This window comes from Vanellus vanellus (assembly GCF_965231255.1).
Source record: "Vanellus vanellus genome assembly, chromosome: 11".
Classification (NCBI taxonomy): domain Eukaryota; kingdom Metazoa; phylum Chordata; class Aves; order Charadriiformes; family Charadriidae; genus Vanellus; species Vanellus vanellus.
Genome location: NC_138916.1, coordinates 1,290,949 through 1,310,910, shown reverse-complemented (window position 1 = coordinate 1,310,910; position 19,962 = coordinate 1,290,949). Strand labels below are relative to the sequence as shown.

General features: G+C 47.8%; 1 protein-coding gene across 1 annotated transcript in view; it reads right to left on the bottom strand.

The window, feature by feature from the left end:
• The window catches only part of ZNF592 (zinc finger protein 592), a 42,169-nt gene extending 26,545 nt beyond the window's left edge, over positions 1-15,624 (bottom strand). The window contains exons 1-3 of the mRNA XM_082489092.1: positions 15,552-15,624; positions 14,410-14,513; positions 8,996-11,319 (exon numbers count right to left, since the gene is read on the bottom strand). Of these exons, the coding sequence (XP_082345218.1) occupies positions 8,996-11,311 (2,316 nt within the window). The 5' untranslated portion in view covers positions 11,312-11,319; positions 14,410-14,513; positions 15,552-15,624. The remainder of the gene's footprint in view (positions 1-8,995; positions 11,320-14,409; positions 14,514-15,551) is intronic.
• Between the last annotated feature and the right edge of the window lie 4,338 nt (positions 15,625-19,962).

Sequence of the window (19,962 nt, the reverse complement as noted above, 5' to 3'; positions counted from 1 at the left end):
TTTTGTTACTTATCTACTTAAAAAAAACCCTTCTTGTTGCCTTGGACATCCTCCGCCAGATTCAATTCCAGGAAGTGTTTGTCTTTCCTACATCATCCCTGCATACTCGGATTCCTCCCAGGTTACTTGTCCCCATTTCCACCTTCTGTACACTTCCTTTTAAAGTCTGAGTTTTGCCAAGAGCTCCTTGTTCATTCATGCAGGCACTGTGGCATTTTTGCATGACTTGCTGTTTGTTGGGGTGGATTGCTCTTGAACATGAAGGAGGTGGCCCTCTAATATCAATCTCCTTTCTTGGACTTCTCCTCCTTCCAGGGCTTTATCTCACGGGACTGTTTCAAGCAGATCCCTAAAAAAGCCAAAGTCTACTCTCCTAAAGTCCAGTGTTGTCATCTTGATTTTTGTCCCCAGGACCCTGAACTCTACCATCTCATGGTCACTGCAGCCAAGGCTGCCTTTGACCTTCACATACCCAGGGAGCCCTTCCATATTGGTGAGTGTGAGGTCCAGCACAGCACCTCTTCTCATTGGCTCCCCTACCACTTGGCTCAGGAATTTGTTATCAATGCTGTCCAGGAGGTTCGAGGAACCTCCTGGACTGTTTTCACCCTGCTGGGATGTCCCACTAGCATGTATCAGGCTGGGGGAAAGTCCCCCATGAGGACCAGGGTCTGTGAACACGAGGTTGCTTCCAGCTGTCTGTAGGCAGCCTCATCTACTTGTTCTTCCTGGTCAGGTGACCCACAGCAGACACCCACTGCAATGTCATCCATACTGGTCAGCTGTTTAATCCTGACCCATAAGGTCTCACTGGCTGCTCACCTATCCCCAGGCAGAGCTCCAGGCACTCCAGCTGCTGCCTCACATAAAGGACAACTCCCCTTCTGGTCTTCCTGGCCTGTCCTTCCTAAAGAGCCTGTGTCCCCCCATCACAAAACCCCAGACATGTGAGCCAGCCCACCACCTCTTTGCGATGCTCTCATGCCCCTGCCCATCGCCCCCAGAGCTCTAGTCACTTTTGATATTCTCCAGGTTGCCCTTGGCAGCATCATTCGTGCCCACATGGAAGAACAGGGGAGCAGCAGCCTTCCTCTTGGGGCCAGAAGACACCAGCTTCCAACCTCAGTTTCCATCCTACCTGAGAGAGACCCTACCTTTGGCTCCAGCTGTCCCCTCCTCCTTTCTCTCAGACATGTCTCGGCCCCCAGTTTGCACCCATCCTCATTCTCCTCTTCCCCCCCCCCAAAGCTGGTCTAGGTCCCCCACAGACTGCAGGACCACCAGAGCCAGGTGAGCAAGAGTGGGTGGGAAGGAGGAGAGGGTGGGATTACTGCCTTGTGTGGCAGCGGATCACGAACTGATTTAAGCAGACCATGGAGACGCACCCTAGCTTTTCTTCCTCCCTAGCCTCTCCTCCTCCTCCTCCCAACTCTCTGTTTTGCCCTCAGGGTGCAGGCTCTTGCTCCTGTCCTGCCACTCATCTCTTTGTCTGCGCTCCCAGCGATCCCTGCCTGGAGCTCCATTCCCTCAACCTGCTTTCATCATAACATCCTCCATCCCTTTGCTTCTACAAAATCCAGAAGGAAAATTTCCATATAAAACAAAATCCGTCCTCGCTAGTACCTAAGGACTGCATTAATCACCCTTGGGTTGGAAGAGGGAGACAGCAGTGCTTTATGGGGCCAAGGGAATTTTTGTTGATTTGCAATCCTCTTGTTTTCTAAATTAAAACATCAACATGCGGGGGGGGGGAAGGCAAGAGAAAAACAGCAAAGATACGGCTGCTGTCTTTCTTGCTTGCTACTTTGCTGCTGGGAAATTACCAGTGCAGCATGTGGTCCTACTAGCTTCTGGCAAGTTTTAGCCAATAAATTATAAAGCATTGATTTAAGAGGGGGAAGGAAGAAGAAAAAGAAAAAGCAGCAATAAAATTGCTTTTAAATAACTCCAGTGTAGGTGGTGCGTAAACAGGATACGTCACGACTCTGAAAAATTCTTATTGGACAAGTAAAGGGTGACAGAAGAAGAAAAAGGAGGGGGAGAACAAAAGCACAAAGGTGCAAGAAAATTCAGAGGTCCTTAGGTCCTTAGTTTACATTTTGTACTTTATTTAAGTTCTTAGCTACCTCAGTGGATTTTGGGTGGTCAAGTCAAAAAAGACAGGAAAAAAAAAAAAAAAAAAAAAGAAAAAAGTATGAAACATCTCTGGTTACCAATAGATGGACAATTATGCCCAAGAGGGTCAGGAAGTACTTTGAATTCTTGCACATGTTATTGTGCGCCAGTCTGTCCTTGCCAAAAAAACAAATAAGCTCCATCTCAAAACCAGCTTGTGTCTTTTGTTCATTACTTCTGCTGCAAACCTCTTCCAGAATTCACTCCTCTGATGATTACAGACCGTACTCTTAATTTTCCGTGTAAATCTGTTTCAGCGTGTCCTTGCATCATTGTTGCCCTTAAATTGAAAAAGCTCTTTTCTATAAACATCACTTTGGATACGGAGTGTCCTTTGTATCCGCTCTCACACTTTAAGGAACAGCACATCTAAAATGAAGGCACCAGGAGCTGCATGGGTTTTGTTCATCTCCTGGAATTTGAGCCCAGCCCTGAAAAGGCTACCAAAAAAAACCCCTGTCTGATGCTGACGAACTACCCAGGGCGATCCCTGCAAGCAGAGGAAGCACTTCTTTTTTTGCAGATTTAGTTTCTGGTGGAAAAAAGAATGCCACAACTCTCACCTTAAGACTGTGCCTACTTCAGTACTGAAGGTGACCCACCCTAATTCACCAGGCCTTTGTCAAGCTAAACTCATAAAGGTTGTTTTGGGGTTTTTTTTTGGTTTGGTTTTTTTTTTTTTTTTCATTTCCCCTCAAGAGATCATCTTTCCATTTCTCTGGTCATTCTTCCCTCACTTATTCCAGTTTATCCCTGATAAACAAAACAACACACTCTTCTCCAGCTAGGTTATTTCTAGCAGCGACAGGGAGTATTGATGCCACCCTGACTGCTGCTGCAGGTTAACATAAATCCCTTGCACAACTGGGTCATCTTGGTCATTCAGAGTCTTCTCGTGACCGAATACAAACATCTTGCTTTTTAGTTGCTTCATCCCATTCCTACTTGGTCCTCAAGATCATCTAGGTCCTCCTGTAAAATGTTCCCAATTTTTCATGATTTCTTACTCTGTTGGTTCAGCAAATCTTATAGACTCATCGAATAGTTTGAGTCAGAAGGGACCTTTAACGGCCATCTAGTCCAACCCCCTGCCATGGTCAGGGACATCTTCAACTAGACCAGGTTGCTCAGAGCCTGGCCTGGAATGTTTCCACGGATGGAGCATCCACCATCTCTCTGGGCAGCCTGGGCCAGGATTTCGCCACCCTCATTGTGAAAAATGTCTTCCTTATATCTCATATAAATCTCCCCTCTTTTAGTTTAAAGCCATTACCCCTTGTCCTATTGCAACAGGCCCTGCTAAATGTTTGCCCCCATCTTTCTTATAAGCGCCCTTTAGGTACTGAAAGGCCACAATAAGGTCTCCCCAGATCTACACATTCATCCTCCAAAGTCCTTAACACAAACATTAACTGCAGAGGTATCCCAAAGCCATCCCTCGGGAGGTCTTACAAGTAGCCCATCCCCAGTTGCAATTACCTCCCTTTTACCTGATTGTGCTCCAACCTCATAATTCAACTTCTTCAGTACAGCCGTTTCCCATATGGCACTCTAACAACCATCTCATTGAACATCGAGGACATTAGGATCTACTAATTTCTCTACTCCGAAAATAAATTACAAAAGATGTATAACAGATTAATTTGGCATAAACTACACCAATTTAATTATCTTTTCTCCCCCGCCAAAATCTTGCTTGAGAACATAACACTGCTGTAGTCAGACCCAACAGACCTGAAGTTACACAAGATCTGCTACCACCTTTTGAACATCTGGACAAGCATAATGCCTACATGTAGCACAGCTTCTCATTTGAACAAAATCCAATCTACCAGATATTCCAATTCAAATACTGCTTTCTTTTCGCAGTTCTGCGATCAAAAAACAGTAAACAGATTCCATCAAGCGACTCGATTCACAGGCTTGCAAAAACTGCAAAATTGGCCTTGCTAGTCTCCAAAAAAAGGCAAAGTAACTGTGGTCCGTTATGATGATCCACTCAAAACATACATCCAGTAAATGCAGTTCTTTCTATTTCTGAAGCGGATTTGCTCACCATTTGCAAAGCCCGTACCCTCACCGTGAGCCACTGAGACCCCACTGCAGTATTTGGCTGAGATGAACTGCCTTCATCTTCTGTGTTTTCTATATAAAAATAAGCCAGGTAGAATTTCTCTTCTGTACTTTGAAGAACTGCAATCCTGTAGCTGCCACAAGTCTAAAGTGTAACATCAAGGACAAGCCCTCGATTGTTTTCCTAAAGGTCTTTCCACTGCACCTTCTCAACCACAGCATCGTGCCCCTCTCTTCCTCTCACTTGCTCCAAATGTCCTCCTTTCCCTACTGTCCAGACCACATCCGTATCTTTCTTCCTTCCTCCAAAATAATGGTGACCCAGCCATGTCACTGTCATTTTGACCACACCTAGGTAACTCATTCATCCGTTATCTGTCCTATAAACATGGGCTCTGCCCGAGGCCATTCAGAAATACAAGACCAAGTATTTCCCAAGCCAACAACTGGGACAAACAGAAAACCCAACGATCACCTTTTAAACAGCTACGGGGAAATGTGAAGATGTCAAAGTAATTCAAAAAGTCATGGTAAGAAATCCCAATTAAAGTGAGAAGTCTTAAGTATCTACACAGGATAAGTTTTCTCGTAGAGCAGAGCCAGTTTAGGCTGCTCCTCCTCTCCGATCCAATCACTCCTGCCTCTTACCACAGCTTGCTCGACCTTCAGCTTCTGGATGACTGAAAACATCACACTGAAAAACAAGTCTTTTTCCTTTTAGTTCTTTTCTTCATCAACCCCGTTGGATCAACCCTTCCTTCTCAACAAGGTGACGTACCCATTCCATATCAGGTCTAAAAAGGTTTTTGAGTTAAAAGCACTGCAACTGAGCACATCAAAGTCTGTCCAGTTTCTCAACTTATGGTCATGTTAGATGTGCATGTCACAGTTAATAATCCAGATTTAGTGTCATTTAACAGGAGAGCTTCTAAGAACATTGATCAAAACTGCACCTATCTCATCTCCCGTAGGTCAGGGGTCTCCATCTTGTAGTACAAATCCAGGTGCTGCAGATAAATCACTTTCACCCTTCGTCTTCAGCCAAAGATGCTCTTTCCTTTATACATCCATCTATCCTCTCCTTTATACATCCATCTATCCTCTTTTTTGGGACAATCTGCTACCATGCATCAGAATAGTCACAGACGATAAACTTTAGGCCACAACACAGTGGTGACCTGCCCTGCTCTTGAAACTCTTTAAAAGACAAAAGTCAAGGCATAACTTTACACAGAAAATATCGAGATACTCCATACTTACTCAAGGAGGCACAGCAAAGAGTTTGTGTCCGAATTCTGGGACTGAGTAAGAAATTAAAAAAATAAAAGAAATTTCAAAAATACCACAGTGCATTTTTTTGTTAGCTTTAATAAATTACGACACTCTCTCCCCCACTGCCCATACAGTTGCTTTTAAACCAACGTTTCAATACAGCGAGAAAAAAACTCGGGTACGGAGGAAGAAATACACACTGATTTTTGCTCAAATACACGAAATCATAATAAAGACTAGATAATTAGTCTCTTGAGATCTGGGGATGCAGTTCATGTCTGAGCTTGCCCACAACTGTTACCACCACCTCTGCATCCCAGCAGACTGTCCTGCAACAGCAGTGTGTTCCGGATCGAGCACAGGTATGCAACTACTGGTCCTGTACTGTTTTGTTTTTTTTTTTTTTTAATTAGAAATTGCCAGTATATAAATCAACAACTTCTGCCATGTGGACATAGTGGTTTTGATCCACTACTGCGGGCACTAAAAGATTTGTGATGTTGAATACAGTTGTTACGTCGATACCTTCCTCAGCAAGCCAGTTTCTACCACTGCTCCAAAAAACAAGTGACCCGGCACAACTCTGGAGATGAAAACCAGAGTTTTCAACTGCTTTTACAACCTAAGAAACCTTTGAAACCTAAGAAAGTGTTTGCGAAATCAGCCACTTGACCATCTCCAGCTTCTACCAACTCTTTTTTTTTCTGACTGAAATAAAAATAGCAACCCAAGAAATTAGAATCACAGAATCGTTTTGGTGGGAAGAGGCCTTTAAGATCCTCAAGTCTAACCGTTAACCCAGCACTGCCAAGTCACCACTAAACCATGTCCCTCAGCACCACATCTACACATCTTTTGAATACCGTCAGGACTGGTGATTCCACCACTTCCCTGGGCAGCCTGTTCCAATGCTTGACAACCCTTTTGGTTAAGAAATTTTTCCTAATATCCAATCTAAACCTCCCCTGGCACAGCTTGAGGCCGTTTCCCCTTGTTCTATTGCCTATTACTTGGGAGAAGAGAACAACCCCCACCTGGCTACAACCTCCTTTCAGATAGCTGTAGAGACTGAGAAGGTGTCCCCTCAGCCTCCTTTTCTCCAGATAAACAACCCCAGTTCCCTCAGCTGCTCCTCATAAGACTTGTGCTCCAGACCCTTTACCAGCTTCGTTGCCCTTCTCTGGACACACTCCATTTCATTAACGAAGCTCCATTAGCTCATTAATGCAGAGTCAGGGATATCCACAGCATCTTCTCAAAATGGGTTTGGCTGGTTCATGTTTTCCCATTTCAGGAGCTTATGAGGCATACTCCAACAGCCTGACCTATGTCCTTCTCACACCATGTTTAATATCAGACTCGCTTAACATTCATTAACGCCCCGATAGGCAAAACCGTCAGCTTCTCATGCCTCATTACTGATGGTAGCTATGCAGCATGCTACCCAAGTGAGACACACGATATCAACGCAATCCACACCACCTCCCTTGGAGCGCTCAGAGAAGCCGAGCGTGGTACCCATCAACTGCAGGGACCCCTATGAGACCACCAAATCTCACCCATCCTTTTACCTCTCAGCCCAGCGACACCAAATACCCCGGGTACTGCAAGAAGGCAGAGGGATGGTTTCCATTAGCTACTGCTAAATCTGGAGGCACGCAATTACAGGCATATGGGCACAAACTCTTATTTCCTTTATAAATGTAATAGCTTTGCTGAAACAGATGTTTCGGGAACAGCACGGAGCACCACCGGGCAGTCTGGAGGACAGCAGATACAGTGGAAAAGGACTCCCAGAGCAAGGCACGTATTCCGTTGAGTATAAGCATGGGAAGATCAAACAGGGAGGAGATGGTTTTACAAGCTCTAACATCGCCTCTTCTTCCAGTTTTTCAATGCTTCTATTCCAGAAAAATACTACAAAAATAATCTTACATCTAGCAGACCTAACTTGAAGCAAGAGGCATAAACTAGTGGTTAAGTAACAGAAAAAATTATTTCATTACTTACTTACTATTGGACATTCTTTCTGTCTTTAAAGAGCTCTTGAATAGATAATCCCACAACAAAAATAGGAGATACATTTTTAATGTGACTGATTAACACTTTAGCTCACTTTGGAGCACTCACTGTACCCCTTCAACCTGAAGGTTTTCATTCCAGACTGCTGACATTTCCTAAAAATGCATTATAGGCGAAAAATAAGTTACAGCATTGACAGAGCACAGTGCTTGCTGGCCTGCCTCGGGTAAGAAACCTGATTACAGGGCTGTACGAATCCCTTCTGGCCTCACCATTTTTCACGACATGAAAACCATTCAGCCATAAATATATATATATATATTTTTTTTTTGCTGATGATGAATTTAAGAGAAAGATAACGAAGCATCTAAACGGGACCACAGTGACCTCAATACTCCTGCAAGCCACTCAACAAGCAAAGGGAGGCTCTGAAGCATGCAGACACTACAATGGCCATGGCAGAGAGTGGCCATCGCCTCCCCGAATGTCTCGTGTTGGCATGGAGTCCTTGTTCGTGGAAGTTGTGGAGGAGACTGCACCGGGAGCCTGCCAGCTCTGCTGGCAGCCAGACCGACATGGAAAGCTTTCACCTCATCTAAAGAGATAAGGAGGAAAGATTCCTCCTCCTGTTCAACTTCAGGTTGGTTTATACTTAAACAGGATTGACCAAATTTTCCAAAATAAAAAACATAAACAAAGCGTAAGGTCTTGCTACATAACGAAGAGGATCTCCTCCTCTTCATCAGTAGAAACCTAATTTGGAGTTCCAAAGGGGATTCAGACCCCCCATCTGCACCTACAAGGGAGATCTGTGAAGGCGGCAGAGATCTGAGCAAGGCAGCACTGGAGCAAGGCAGGAAGCCCCTAAAAGGTTCTTGAGCCCTCCTATGGAAACATGGCATCGACTCGTGCCCCTCCCACCCAAAGGGCAAAAATAGCCTTCCACCCCACATACCGCCCTGCTCGTCTCTCAGCAGTCCTGTCCCAATACACGCTTTACCACGCTAACAGGACAAACAGCAACCGATGTTCAAAGTGTTACAGGGAAGGTTTTGGCACAAGTTTTAGGAAAGGTGTCAGATCTCCTCTGGCCACATTTAGAGCACAGAAACCTGTTTCAGGTAATGTTCCGCTGGTCCTCCTCTACAGCACTCCTGCAAGCCTCATCCAAGTGATCTTTGATCTCCAACACCTTCCTTTGATGCTCAAGGATCTCCATAGTATCCTTACTACCTGCTTTTTGCTGGCAAAGGGTAAAAAGAGGGCAAGCAAGCAACACTAAACATCCCTCCACGCGCACACATCTGGGCTCATGCGTATCCCAAATGCTCCCCACAAGCACTTTTTTAGGCAAAGCGACTCATTTGCCACAGCAACACCTATTTTGTCCCCTGGAGGACAATCTCTTTAAACTCAGCGAGATTTAACTAATAACATTAAAATGATGACTTACCAGTCTCTCATTATCTTCTGAGGTTCTCTGGTAATGAGCTGCTAAAGCAACGTAATCCTGCGCCTGCTTGTTACACTCTAAACACTTAAGTCCATGACGGATTAGTCTCAATGGGTCCGTATAGAGAGGCAAGGCTGGCTGAGTGTTAGCAGAAGTTCCTCCCCCACCTCCTGAAGCAGCACTGGGCTTCCGCGAAGGAGAGGGCGAGTGCAAAGCCTGAGGAGACAGAGAGGCTGAAGAGCTTGTAGGAGAAGGTGAAAACATTTGGTCTAAGGAAATTGGTTTCATTAGCAGCTGAGAACACTGCATGATAAATCCTTTGCTCTTATGATCTCTTGCATGTTTAAGCAAGCTACACTTATTAAAAAAAAGTAGCATAGTTGAACACTGAGTGCACATGACTTCAATATGAACGCTTCGTCTACTATAGTGTTGAGTCAGGCTTTTCTCTAAGGCAAACGAGTCCCCACATTCCAGGCAACAATACCCAGAGGCAGGTAAATTAATACTGGTGTCAGGCGGAGGGCTAAGGTTTGGAGTATAGGTTGGCACCGGATTAGCACTGTGTAGTACTTTATTAAACGCCTCCACGACGACAGGAGCAGCTTTCTTGACTTGGTGCACCAGTGGCACAGACATCTGCGTCACCTGAGGCTGGTTTCGCCTCTGCGCGGACGACTTTGCCGTAACAGAAGCAGCAACACTATGCGGGACTAAGTTGAGATTTGCCAAGTGCACGGCTTTGGGAAGAAGGCTGGAGGTGGTCACGTTGGACGGCTGCACCACGATACCTTGATGCTGCCTCTTAATGCCTACTTTTATGGCACCGCCGCCACAGTTTGGCAGTGGAGATAAGGACACGGTACACGTGCTGTTTGCAACAATATCTGTTTTCATACTGTCTGTGTAAGGACTCGCTATGTTTGACAGCTGGATAGCCACAGCAGCCCCATTTTTGGTTGAATTCTTGCTAGCCTCGCTTTCCATAACTGCACTGGTGTCAGGGGATGGGAAAGATCTGATAAACTCTTCGGCAGATGAGGTTTCCATAGGTGACTCTTCTGAAGATTTGCCCAACTCATCGTTTTCTGGCAAAATTCTAGTTACAGTTCTTTTAATTTCACCAGAGGATGTCTTGATAGTCTTTATTCTAACTTTGGGAATAGCTGGCGGAGAGCCGGCTGCCATGGAAGGAGAGCCTTTCCCACTGCTGTCGCTGCACACACTCCGAGGACTCTCGGGCTGCTTGCTGGCCTTCCTCACCACCTCTAAAGGGCTTCGGGGACTCTTTGGCGACTTGGGCATTTTTGGACTTCCCTTCGTCCCATCTTTAAAAGGACCAGTTTCCTTGGTAAGGTTTGGTTGATCGCCTTTGGGAATACATGCAACCTTTTTGGCCTGAAGAGCTACTAACGCTGCCACACAGGAGGACAACTTTGAATGAGTTGGCTTTAACCTCTGGCGAGGTGGTACCGATGAAGACATGTTCAGCTCGGGCACGGACCCCTTACTTTCTCCTAAATTATTGTGAGGGAGGTCTCCAAACACCAAGCCTTCTCCAAGAAAGCTATTGGTATCTACCAAGTCCTTGCCTGACTCCACAAACCTCTCCGTTGCTTTGTCTTGTTCTCTCCTGCTCATTTCCAGCCTATTCTCTGGCTGGCAGTGGATTTCCATCTTTTGTTCCTTTTTACAGTATTGATCAAACATGCTTAATTCGGGCTCTGGTACCTTCCTAAGATGATCTAGTACTGAAGCTCCCGTTGCTATATACATTGAAGGCGGTGGAAAATACGGAGTTTGGGCATGTTTGGGTTTATCACCGATACTGTTCTCTTTGAATGCATCCTCTGGTTCAGGGCTGGAAATCGGGCTAAACTGACTAAATGTTGGCAAAGGCTCCGACTTGGACTGGTCCAGTTTATCAGAGTAACTTCTTGAGCTGTCACCATTAATAAAAGTTGACTCAAACTTGCCATAATTATGCACTAAAGCGTGAGCCTCCGATGGCAGATCGGACCCACGAAACCCATTGTGTAGCAGACCAGTCCCGAGGTGATTGCCCTCTTTTTCTGCCTCAAAGGACTCCTGGCGACTCGTGTTCTTCACTATCACACTCACAACAGGAGCATCAGAGGGAGGCAAAGAGTGGGATAAGGATGCATTCTCATCTATGCAGATTCCCGATGACTTCAGGTGATTCTCATTCTCCTCCCCAGTTGGTGGGATGGTCTCCTTGGCATCAAGGCTAGTCGGATCGGGGATGTCAAAAGCAGCCAAGAGGTCATCGAAGTCTGGGGTTTTCATGTCCCCCATGATGAAAGCTACAATTAAGAGAAAAAAAAAAATGTTGTCAGGTACATTTCCCCCAAGGACAAACTTTGTTAAGACTCATTTGCATAAACATCTTATGCGACAAAAAACACAACTGCCTAAAACACTAAGGCAGCAGGGCAAAAAGGCTAGAAGCATCCATGGCAGACACTTCAGCTTCCATTTTAACTATTCCAAGGCTGAATGTTTACACACAAAGATATTAGTCCAGCTCCTTCAACACAGCTTTCAACACAACAGCACTGTTTTGTAGGGCATTGTGGGGAAGGAACCTCTCCTGCCCTAGCTGTGCCTGGAGGATCACGAAAAGCTCAGGTCCCATCCTGCCTGAGCTGGCAGGGGCAGGTGACAAGTGAGAGTCACTCACTTCACTCCTGTCCTGCAACACAATCCACCTTCTCCGGGTTGTGGGCAGAGCTGCTCCTGGTGCTTCAAGCAACATGGTGGGAGACAGCATCCCCTTCTCCCAAGGTCCCCAAGAACAGAGCTGTTTTGAACATGACCTTTTAAATGACACCAACCTCACGCAGGGGACATCTTTTCAACCTGTCAGGTGTATCACTACTCCAAAAGTGGCTGCTGTCATGAGCCTCAACAGAAAAGATTCAGACGCACATTAGCGCAGGGTTTCTTGTTTGGTTGGTTGGGGGGGTTTTAGAGCTAATAGGCAACAACCACTGCCGATTTCTCAACAGATTGTCACATCTGAAGAATTCAGCCCTCCTTCAAGGAAAAAAGGCTGGAGGAAACAGGTGGCCCAAGAGAAACAGGGCTGAAAATTGAGATGACTCCCTACCCAGAGCAATTTAAATAATAGTCTTCAGTAAATATTTCAATACAGCAGCCCAAAGCACAGTAAACCAAGCAGGGTTTAGTTGAAACAGGGGCAATCCTTAATTAGGTAATAACGCGAGGCAAACCTGCCCAAAAAAAGAATAAAGGATCGTATCCAAATCGTAACACGAAATGGTGTTCCCAGCCAGCTCTCTCTTTATAAGCCCCCCAGAAGGGAAGCAGGGACTTAGATGCTCGCCACAGAGACCTACGACAGCGATAATCAGGCTCTGATGAGATGCATAATGAAAACTGACAGCACACAATTACTTGAACGTTTGTGTTCACTACCATCAGGGATAGTTTTTCCCCCTGTTTAATTATAATATTTTCAAGTTGGTGCAATATATAGGCTTCCCAAATATTTAATAAGCCATTCTTTTAATACATGTTCCATTTAAACCCCAAATTTATGTGAACTGATGTATGCTGTATGCAGGGGAGGAAAAAAACACCCCAAAGAGCGTCAACCGAACTAGCAGAGCACCAGTTCCTGCTTGGCAAGGAGCCCCCATGGGCAAGGTAAATCCTGCCACGCTCACTTGACTTGGGCTGCATCAGCGCTGCCAAAGCCAGCGGCAAGCGAGGGAGACGGAGAGGATGGCAAGAGCCCAGGAGAAGCGGGAAGAGCTGGGAGCAGAGGAGCGGGCAGAGAGAATGACCCTGAGACAAGGCGGAGGGAGAGAAAGAAACTGTCTGATACCTTCCCAAAAGGTCACTGATTTAAAGCTGCTTTCGTTATTTACAGTGGGCTTTAAAAGTTTGTTAAGCGTCACATTAAAACCAAACAAAGCGGAACCCTTCCTGGCAGAGCGCTGGTACGGGGAACAATTTACAGAGCTGGGCCAGGAGAAATCACTTCAGCATGGAAGAAGAGGACATACTGGTCTTTGAGCTTTTAGTTCAGCCATGCCTACAGACAAGCCCCGGAGGTGTTGCTTTGGTTAATCTGCTGCAAAACACTGTGGAGATTTACTTGGCTTAAGGGCGGCTTGCTGTGGTTTAGCTTAAACTTGTTCTCGTTCTTAAATTAGACCACAAATATGAATGTCCACAGAGGGCTGCACAACAATTTACAATCACATCCTTCAGCAAGGTAGAGCAGCTGTGCGTTAAGTCCTTGGAAGCCCAGAAGATTATCCATATGCTTCACACCACCAGCACTTGATAAGGACTTTTGAAACATCGCAAGACTACTGCAATTGGCAAAAGTGTGGACCTTAAACTTCCCCTTCCTTTGGGTGGGAAAGCTTGTGCCAGCTGGGAGAGAGCTAGGCACCTCTTGGCTCCTGAGATTTCTGGCACACAAATCCTTCCGCAAGGAAGACATTTCATCCATAACCTGGAACGCCCAAGTTTCATATAGAGAAAAACGAGCTTGCCAATCACTCTTGATTTTCTGTTCTCACCCCCAAAACACCTATCCACATCTTCAGACGCGGCAGTGTTTTAAAATACACGACAAAATAAATCTGAGGTATCTGCAGCATTACCAAATAAGCTGTTCTTAGAAGAAACCTTGCATTTTCAGAAGCTTTTGTGTACATCTTTGAGCCCTATAAAAGACTAGTTTACGCTCTTGTCTATTAGAAGAGAACAAGTCTCGTCTCTAGTATTTCTCCACAAAAATCGCATCTTAAACTTGTCATACATGAAGCTACAATTTTTCAAAACAGAGCAAAATTGGACCCAGATTCTAGAGAAGACCAAGTAAGTACCTTGCCGATAGAAGTTATTTTCAAATGACACCAATCTCAAATTTTGACTAAACACCATTTATTTCTGTTCTCAGATAATAGAGAAAGTATATTAAAGGAAATTATGTCAAAGCCTCCTACAAACTAGCTTGTGAAGAAAGCTGAAAACAAAGACCTCCATCCTTACTCCACCCTTCTTGTGCAAAGGACTTGCGTTAGAACCCAAGCTCGGAATCCACTTTTCTCTCTCCGCTTGCCTATGAAAACATGGAGGTTGCAAAGCACTAGAAGAGGAGAATAAAATGAGCACAGAAGGAGAACTTACAGGGTAGAACGCATGTATTTCAATGCGCAAAGCCAACCTCGCAGTAGCATGTTTCTCCAGGAGGCAGGGAACTAGAAGCCTCCAAGCCATACAAAAAAACCCTGCAAACTCGCTTGAGGCAGTACGTCAAACCCCAGGGCCTTCTGCCATGGCTAAGCTTCGTAATTCTGCAGTCGGGCAGAGGTACTGCAGGACCAGCGTCCCACACACGCACCATTACAAACCTTTTTACCAGCGGTGCTATTCCTGGGGGCTTTCGGAGATCTGCAGTAGCTCCTCTGCAGCTTTGCGTACCATACTGTTCAAGGAGGAGGTTAAAGATTGCCACCTAATAGGAAAGCAGAAAAAAAAACGCAATTATGCCAAGGGTAAAGAATAAAGGAAAACAGTAATAAATATTGATAAACCCGCAAAACAACAGCGAGGCACAAGGGGAAACAGCCGCCAAGGGCTGCTCTCCTGAGTGCAGAAGAGGCAGGCGTCTCCTGGAGGGGATGCAGGCGGCCAGGGATTGCCTGCCAGGGGAATCCTTTGGGAAGGCCGGGATGTCAGAAGTGGGGGGCCAGGTGGGGGGAAGCCCAAACCAGCTTGTCAAGGTGGTGGGGGGGGCCGTCAGGACTGTGGGGAGGGCAGGGGAAGGGGGGAAACCGCTGGAGGATCAAACCGCAGGTTTCCCGACGGCAGAGGGGACCCAGCGCTGAAACACCCCTTAAAGTTTCAGCAGCCCCGTGAACTCTCCGTCCCGAGTTAACGGTGCCAAGAGGCCCGGGGCAGGGGGGGGTGACCCGGGGGTGGCCCAGGGCTCTCGGGGGTGGCCCGGGGGTGACCCCATGGTGGCCCAGGTAGCTCGGGGGTGACCCTAGGGTGTCCCAGGGGGGCTGGGGGTGACCCGGCCCGTGGCGGCCCCTCCACCCACCCCCCCTCCGGTGCCGTCCCCACGCGTGACCCACCCGAGACAAAGGCCCGGGGGCCTCCCCGGCCCACCGCCGCCGCGCTGACAGCCCGACCCGGCCCCGCCGCCCCCCCCGGCCGCACGTGGGCGAGCCCTGCTGAAGTTTTAAGTTTGTCCCGGTGCCACCGGACCGGGCCAGGCCGGGCCGCCGCGGGGAGGAAGGGAGAGGGGGTGGGGGGGTGGGGGGTGTCGGGGCCGTGCCCGGTACCGCCGCCGGGGGTTGGTTGTGCAGAGGGAGGGAGAGAGAAGGGGGGAAAGGTAGAGGCGGCGGGAGGCCCGCGGGCCGGAAGAGCCGGTACGGGCTCCGTCTGCCGGCGGCGGGGCCGCCCGCCCTGCCCGCGGGGCGGCAGCACCCGCCCGGCCTCCGCGAAGGGGCGGGCCCCGGCGGGGCCGGGCTGAGCGGGCGGCACTCACCCAGGCAGCGCCGTTCCTCTGAGGAGAGGGGTGGTGATGGTGGTGTGGGGAGGAAGAAGGAGGGGAACCCCCCCCGCCGCCGCCGCCGCCGCCGGGACCCCGCGCAGGCCTCACCCCGCACCGGGCACCAACGGCCGCAACATGGCGGCGGCGGCGGCGGGCGGGGACGGGGGCGGGGACGGGGACGGGGACGGGGCATGGCGGACCGCCCCATCCTCAGCCGTTTTCCACCGTCTATCCCCCGGGGGCGACGCAGGCCGCGGGGCGGGCGGCCCGCAGGGCCCTGCGGGCCGCCCGCCCCGCGGCCTGCGTCGCCCCCGAGGAATGGCGGAGGCCGGCCGGGCCCCCGCGCCCACCTTCCCCTCAGGACTGGCTCTGACAGGATTCCCCCCCCCTTCCCCCCAAAAAAAAAAAAAAAAAAGCTATTTTCTACAGCGGCGCCCGCCTTTTTAACTCCTTGCGCCTCGGCACTGGTGAGGTTTGGCGAGGGGAGCTGGAATTTTATCGCTCTCTCGTTGCCACGTTGCGAATGGCGGGAGATTTTGGGGGAGCTAGGCAGGTCGCATAGGCTATTGGCATTTATTGAGTGTCGCTGCTGATTGCTCGGCATCTTCCTCGGCGGATAAATCTTCCCCATACGCACTGTCAAGTCCTACAGTTAGAATAAGTTGATGGTAATGGTTTGTGTATAAAATCTTCCATAGTGATGGATTCAGAAGCTCCCCCCAGGGGGTCCTGCGTCCTGTGCTGGGCTCACCCGCTATGAGAGAGACCGCAGAGTCAATGAAGGGCCACCACGATGTCAATGAAGGACCACCACAATAGTGACAGAACCTCAGGTATGAGGCATGGCTGAGCGAGTGGAGACTGCTCAGCCTGGAGAAGAGAAGGCTCACCAGGATCTCATCAATGTCTATAAACACCTGGAGGGAGAGCGCAAAGAGGACAGAGCCAGGCTCTTCTCAGAGGTGCCCACAGCCAGGACCGGAGGCAGTGGGCACGCACTGAAATGTGGGAGGTTCCTTCTGAACATCAGCAAACACGTTTCACTGGGAGGGTGACCAAGCGCTGGCACAGGTTGCCCAGAGAGGTTGTGGAGTCTCCAAAACTGCCTGATGTGGTTTAACCCCAGACAGCAACGATGCACCATGCAGACGCTCGCTCACTCCCCCCACAGTGGGATGGGGCAGAGAATCAGAAGAATAAAAGTGAGAAAAATCATGGGTTGAGATAAGGACAGTTTAGTAAGTAAAGCAAAAACTGTGCACGCAAGCAAAGCAAGGGATTCATTCCCTGCTTCCCATGGGCAGGCAGGTGTTCAGCCATCTCCAGGAAAGCAGGGCTCCATCACGCGTAACGGTTACTTGGGAAGAGAAAATACCATATCTCCAAAGGTTCCCCCTTTCCTTCTTCTTCCCCCAGCTTTATATGCTGAGCATGATGTCATGTGGTATTGGATATCCCTTTGGGCAGTTGGGGTCAGCTGTCCTGGCTGTGTCCCCTCCCGAATCCTTTTGCACCCCCAGCAGAAAAGGCCTTGACTCTGTGCAAGCCCTGCTCAGAGGTAACTAAAACATCCCTGTGTTAACAATGCTGTTTCCAGCACAAATCCAAAACATAGCCCCATACCAGCTACTATGAAGAAAATTTACTCTACCCCAGCCAAAACCAGCACAGAGGTGTTCAAAAGCCCTCTGGATTTCCTGGGCAACTGGCTCTAGGTGGCTCTGCTTAGGTTGGACCAGATGATCTCTGGAGGTTCCTTCCAGCCTCAACCACTCTGTGATGCTGGAAAGCACTTTGTGTTCAGGCATGCATGTCACACTCCTGTCATAATAAAAGACAAGTATTTCTTCAGTTTGTCTTTCCTGTGATGTGACATTTTTACCATCTACACCTGGTATTGGATGTACAGCATTGTTTATACCACATTTGTTTCTTGTCTAGTTAAATAATTATTATTTTCCTTGTCATCCGTCCCATGGGCAAAATATTTCTTTTTTTTTTTTTTCCTATTGAAACTCATAGCTTCACTTCTTTTATTTCTGAATTGATGTCATCACTTGGCTCAATTTGGAGGTGATAGCCAGTCCCTCAAGACCAACAAAAGAGCAAAGGAAGTCATGCAGAGAAAACACTTTCAATATCATGACTGTTACCTGTATTTTTAGCACGTCTTTATGAAAAGCTGCTCAGGAGCTGTAAGTGGTATCTAGTAAGAGAGCTGACATTTCTTACACAATCTATAAAGATCTGACACGGTCCTGCACAAGTTGTGGCTTGCAGGAAAGCCACTGTAATTTGAAGGGTTGCGCTAATTAAGAAATATAACGCCCATGGGAGTTTAGCTCCATCACAGATGGTCAAGGAGGAGAGGCAGCTCTAGAATGGCGGGGTGGGAAGCTCCATTCCCCTCCTCAAGGCAGCAGAGACATGAAAAGGCCTAAGGAGAATGTATATTCTTCTGTATGATCTAAAAATCACATTTCTTTTATTTTTAGTCCAATGTGGTAATCTGGAAATAAAAAATATTCCTCCTTTTTTTTTTTTTTTTTTGAGGTTTAAATTTGTCCCTTTGGGCTTGTTTCATGATCTGAGCTAAAGGATTTGATGTGGTAGAGACGAAAGCTGTGGATCTGAAGGAGGCGCTGTTACAAAGCAGCCCTCTGCACTTGGGATGTGTTGAGGCTGGAGCAGGGAGCGGCATCGGCAGAAACCCCTCTGTCCTGGTGGCACCTTGGTGAGGGAAACCCCTGGATGAAATACTCAAATGATGTCCAGCTGCATCGGAGATCTTCACTTTTAATTCTCCTTCCTGCTTGGCGCTGTTCGTGCTTGCTTTTTAACTGGGGTAAACTGGTTCTTCCCAGGTGCTGGCTATGTTGGAGGGTGTGCGTGTGCGTATGTAGGCAGACGGGCTGGCACGTATGGTGAGACCCATTTTATTTTTACACAACAAACGTAATAAAGTCTTGAGCGCTCATGCCTAGGCAACTGTCAGTTTTCAAATCAAGGATTAATTTGTTTCTGTCAGAGCTCAGTGTTATAGAGAATTACCTTGAGCTGGTTGCAAAACTTGTGCATTACAAAACTATAATTAATGTTTCAGAAACTCCAGGGAAGGTTTATTATTGGCAGGGTGAGAATGAATCTCCAGACACAAACATTCCTCTTAGATAACAGCGTAGCCTTTGGCGTTATCTACACACACAAAAAAATCAGTGTAACTTAAATCAGGGTAATTAATTACACAGTTGTCATCTGTATACATTTAAAACCATTTACACCTTTCAGTCTGGCTTTTTGGTCTCCCTGACTCCCAGGGCATGCCCTCTGCATTGCCCCAAACAGAGTTTTTGCCTCCTTTTCGCTTCTTGACACATATGCCGATGAGCCGACAGTTCTCTTCAGCAGAGATCCCTCTTTACAATCACTGATCTACAGCGAACACGGGAAAAAACTTGCCCTTACTCCACATCCGTGCTCAAGGCAGCTTGTAGTCAGTGGTCGTGGCACTCGGTTGCCACGATGGAGACCTGACCTTAAATTCTTGCGTCAAATCAAAAAGAATGAAGCTGTGTATCCCATCGAGTTTGAGAATAGGAATAAGAACCCTAATTTGGCAAAATCCTGTTAGAGAAGAACTGTTTTGTGCCCTGCCATGCTTTGGATTCCCATTTAGTGGAGTTGGAGAAGTGATGAGATGGACTGATTTCTTGCAGGGAGGTTGTAGTCGAAGGCTGCTCGAACGGCAAGGACCTTCGCTAGTGCAATAGCAAACCCGTTTTACTACTCAACTAGAAAACTGGGAGAATAACTTCCAGACAGACGGTTTTCTTCACTCACGAGAACTGCAGGCTCCGGTGCAGTATCGACATGCTCCAAGGTCTGGGCAAGCAAGGACCCTTTGCGCAATCCTCTGTGCCGACAGCGGAGACGGCACAAAGCTCTGGGATTTGTATTGCTTTGCCTGAGAAGTGCTGACGCAACTGTTTGCGGGGCTCTGCACCTGATTGCTGAACGCCAGCGGGGTTCACAGTGACCCCTTTCTTCTCAAGCTGGCTCCAGATGGGCCCACTCCCATGCTCCAGGCTATGGCAAGAGGACTTTCTCAAGATGGTTCTCCTGCTGAAGCGATGTTTCATGTGGCTGCAGCCCTGGGCCTGGCCTCGGGACTGGGGTGGCCAGGGGACACAGTGGTTTCCCCATACATTTCCCAGGGTGAGAAAACTGGTTTGAGCTGTTCTTGCCTTTGTGCTGCCCCGTGTGATGGCAGCGGGACTGCTCTGCGAACTGGAGAGAACTGATCCAGGCTTTATAAACCTCCTTGTGGAAGAAATTAGACTTCATGACCTCCCTCATCAGCTTACACATAGTCCCGCAAGCAGTTGTGTGGGCAAAAATGAAGAAT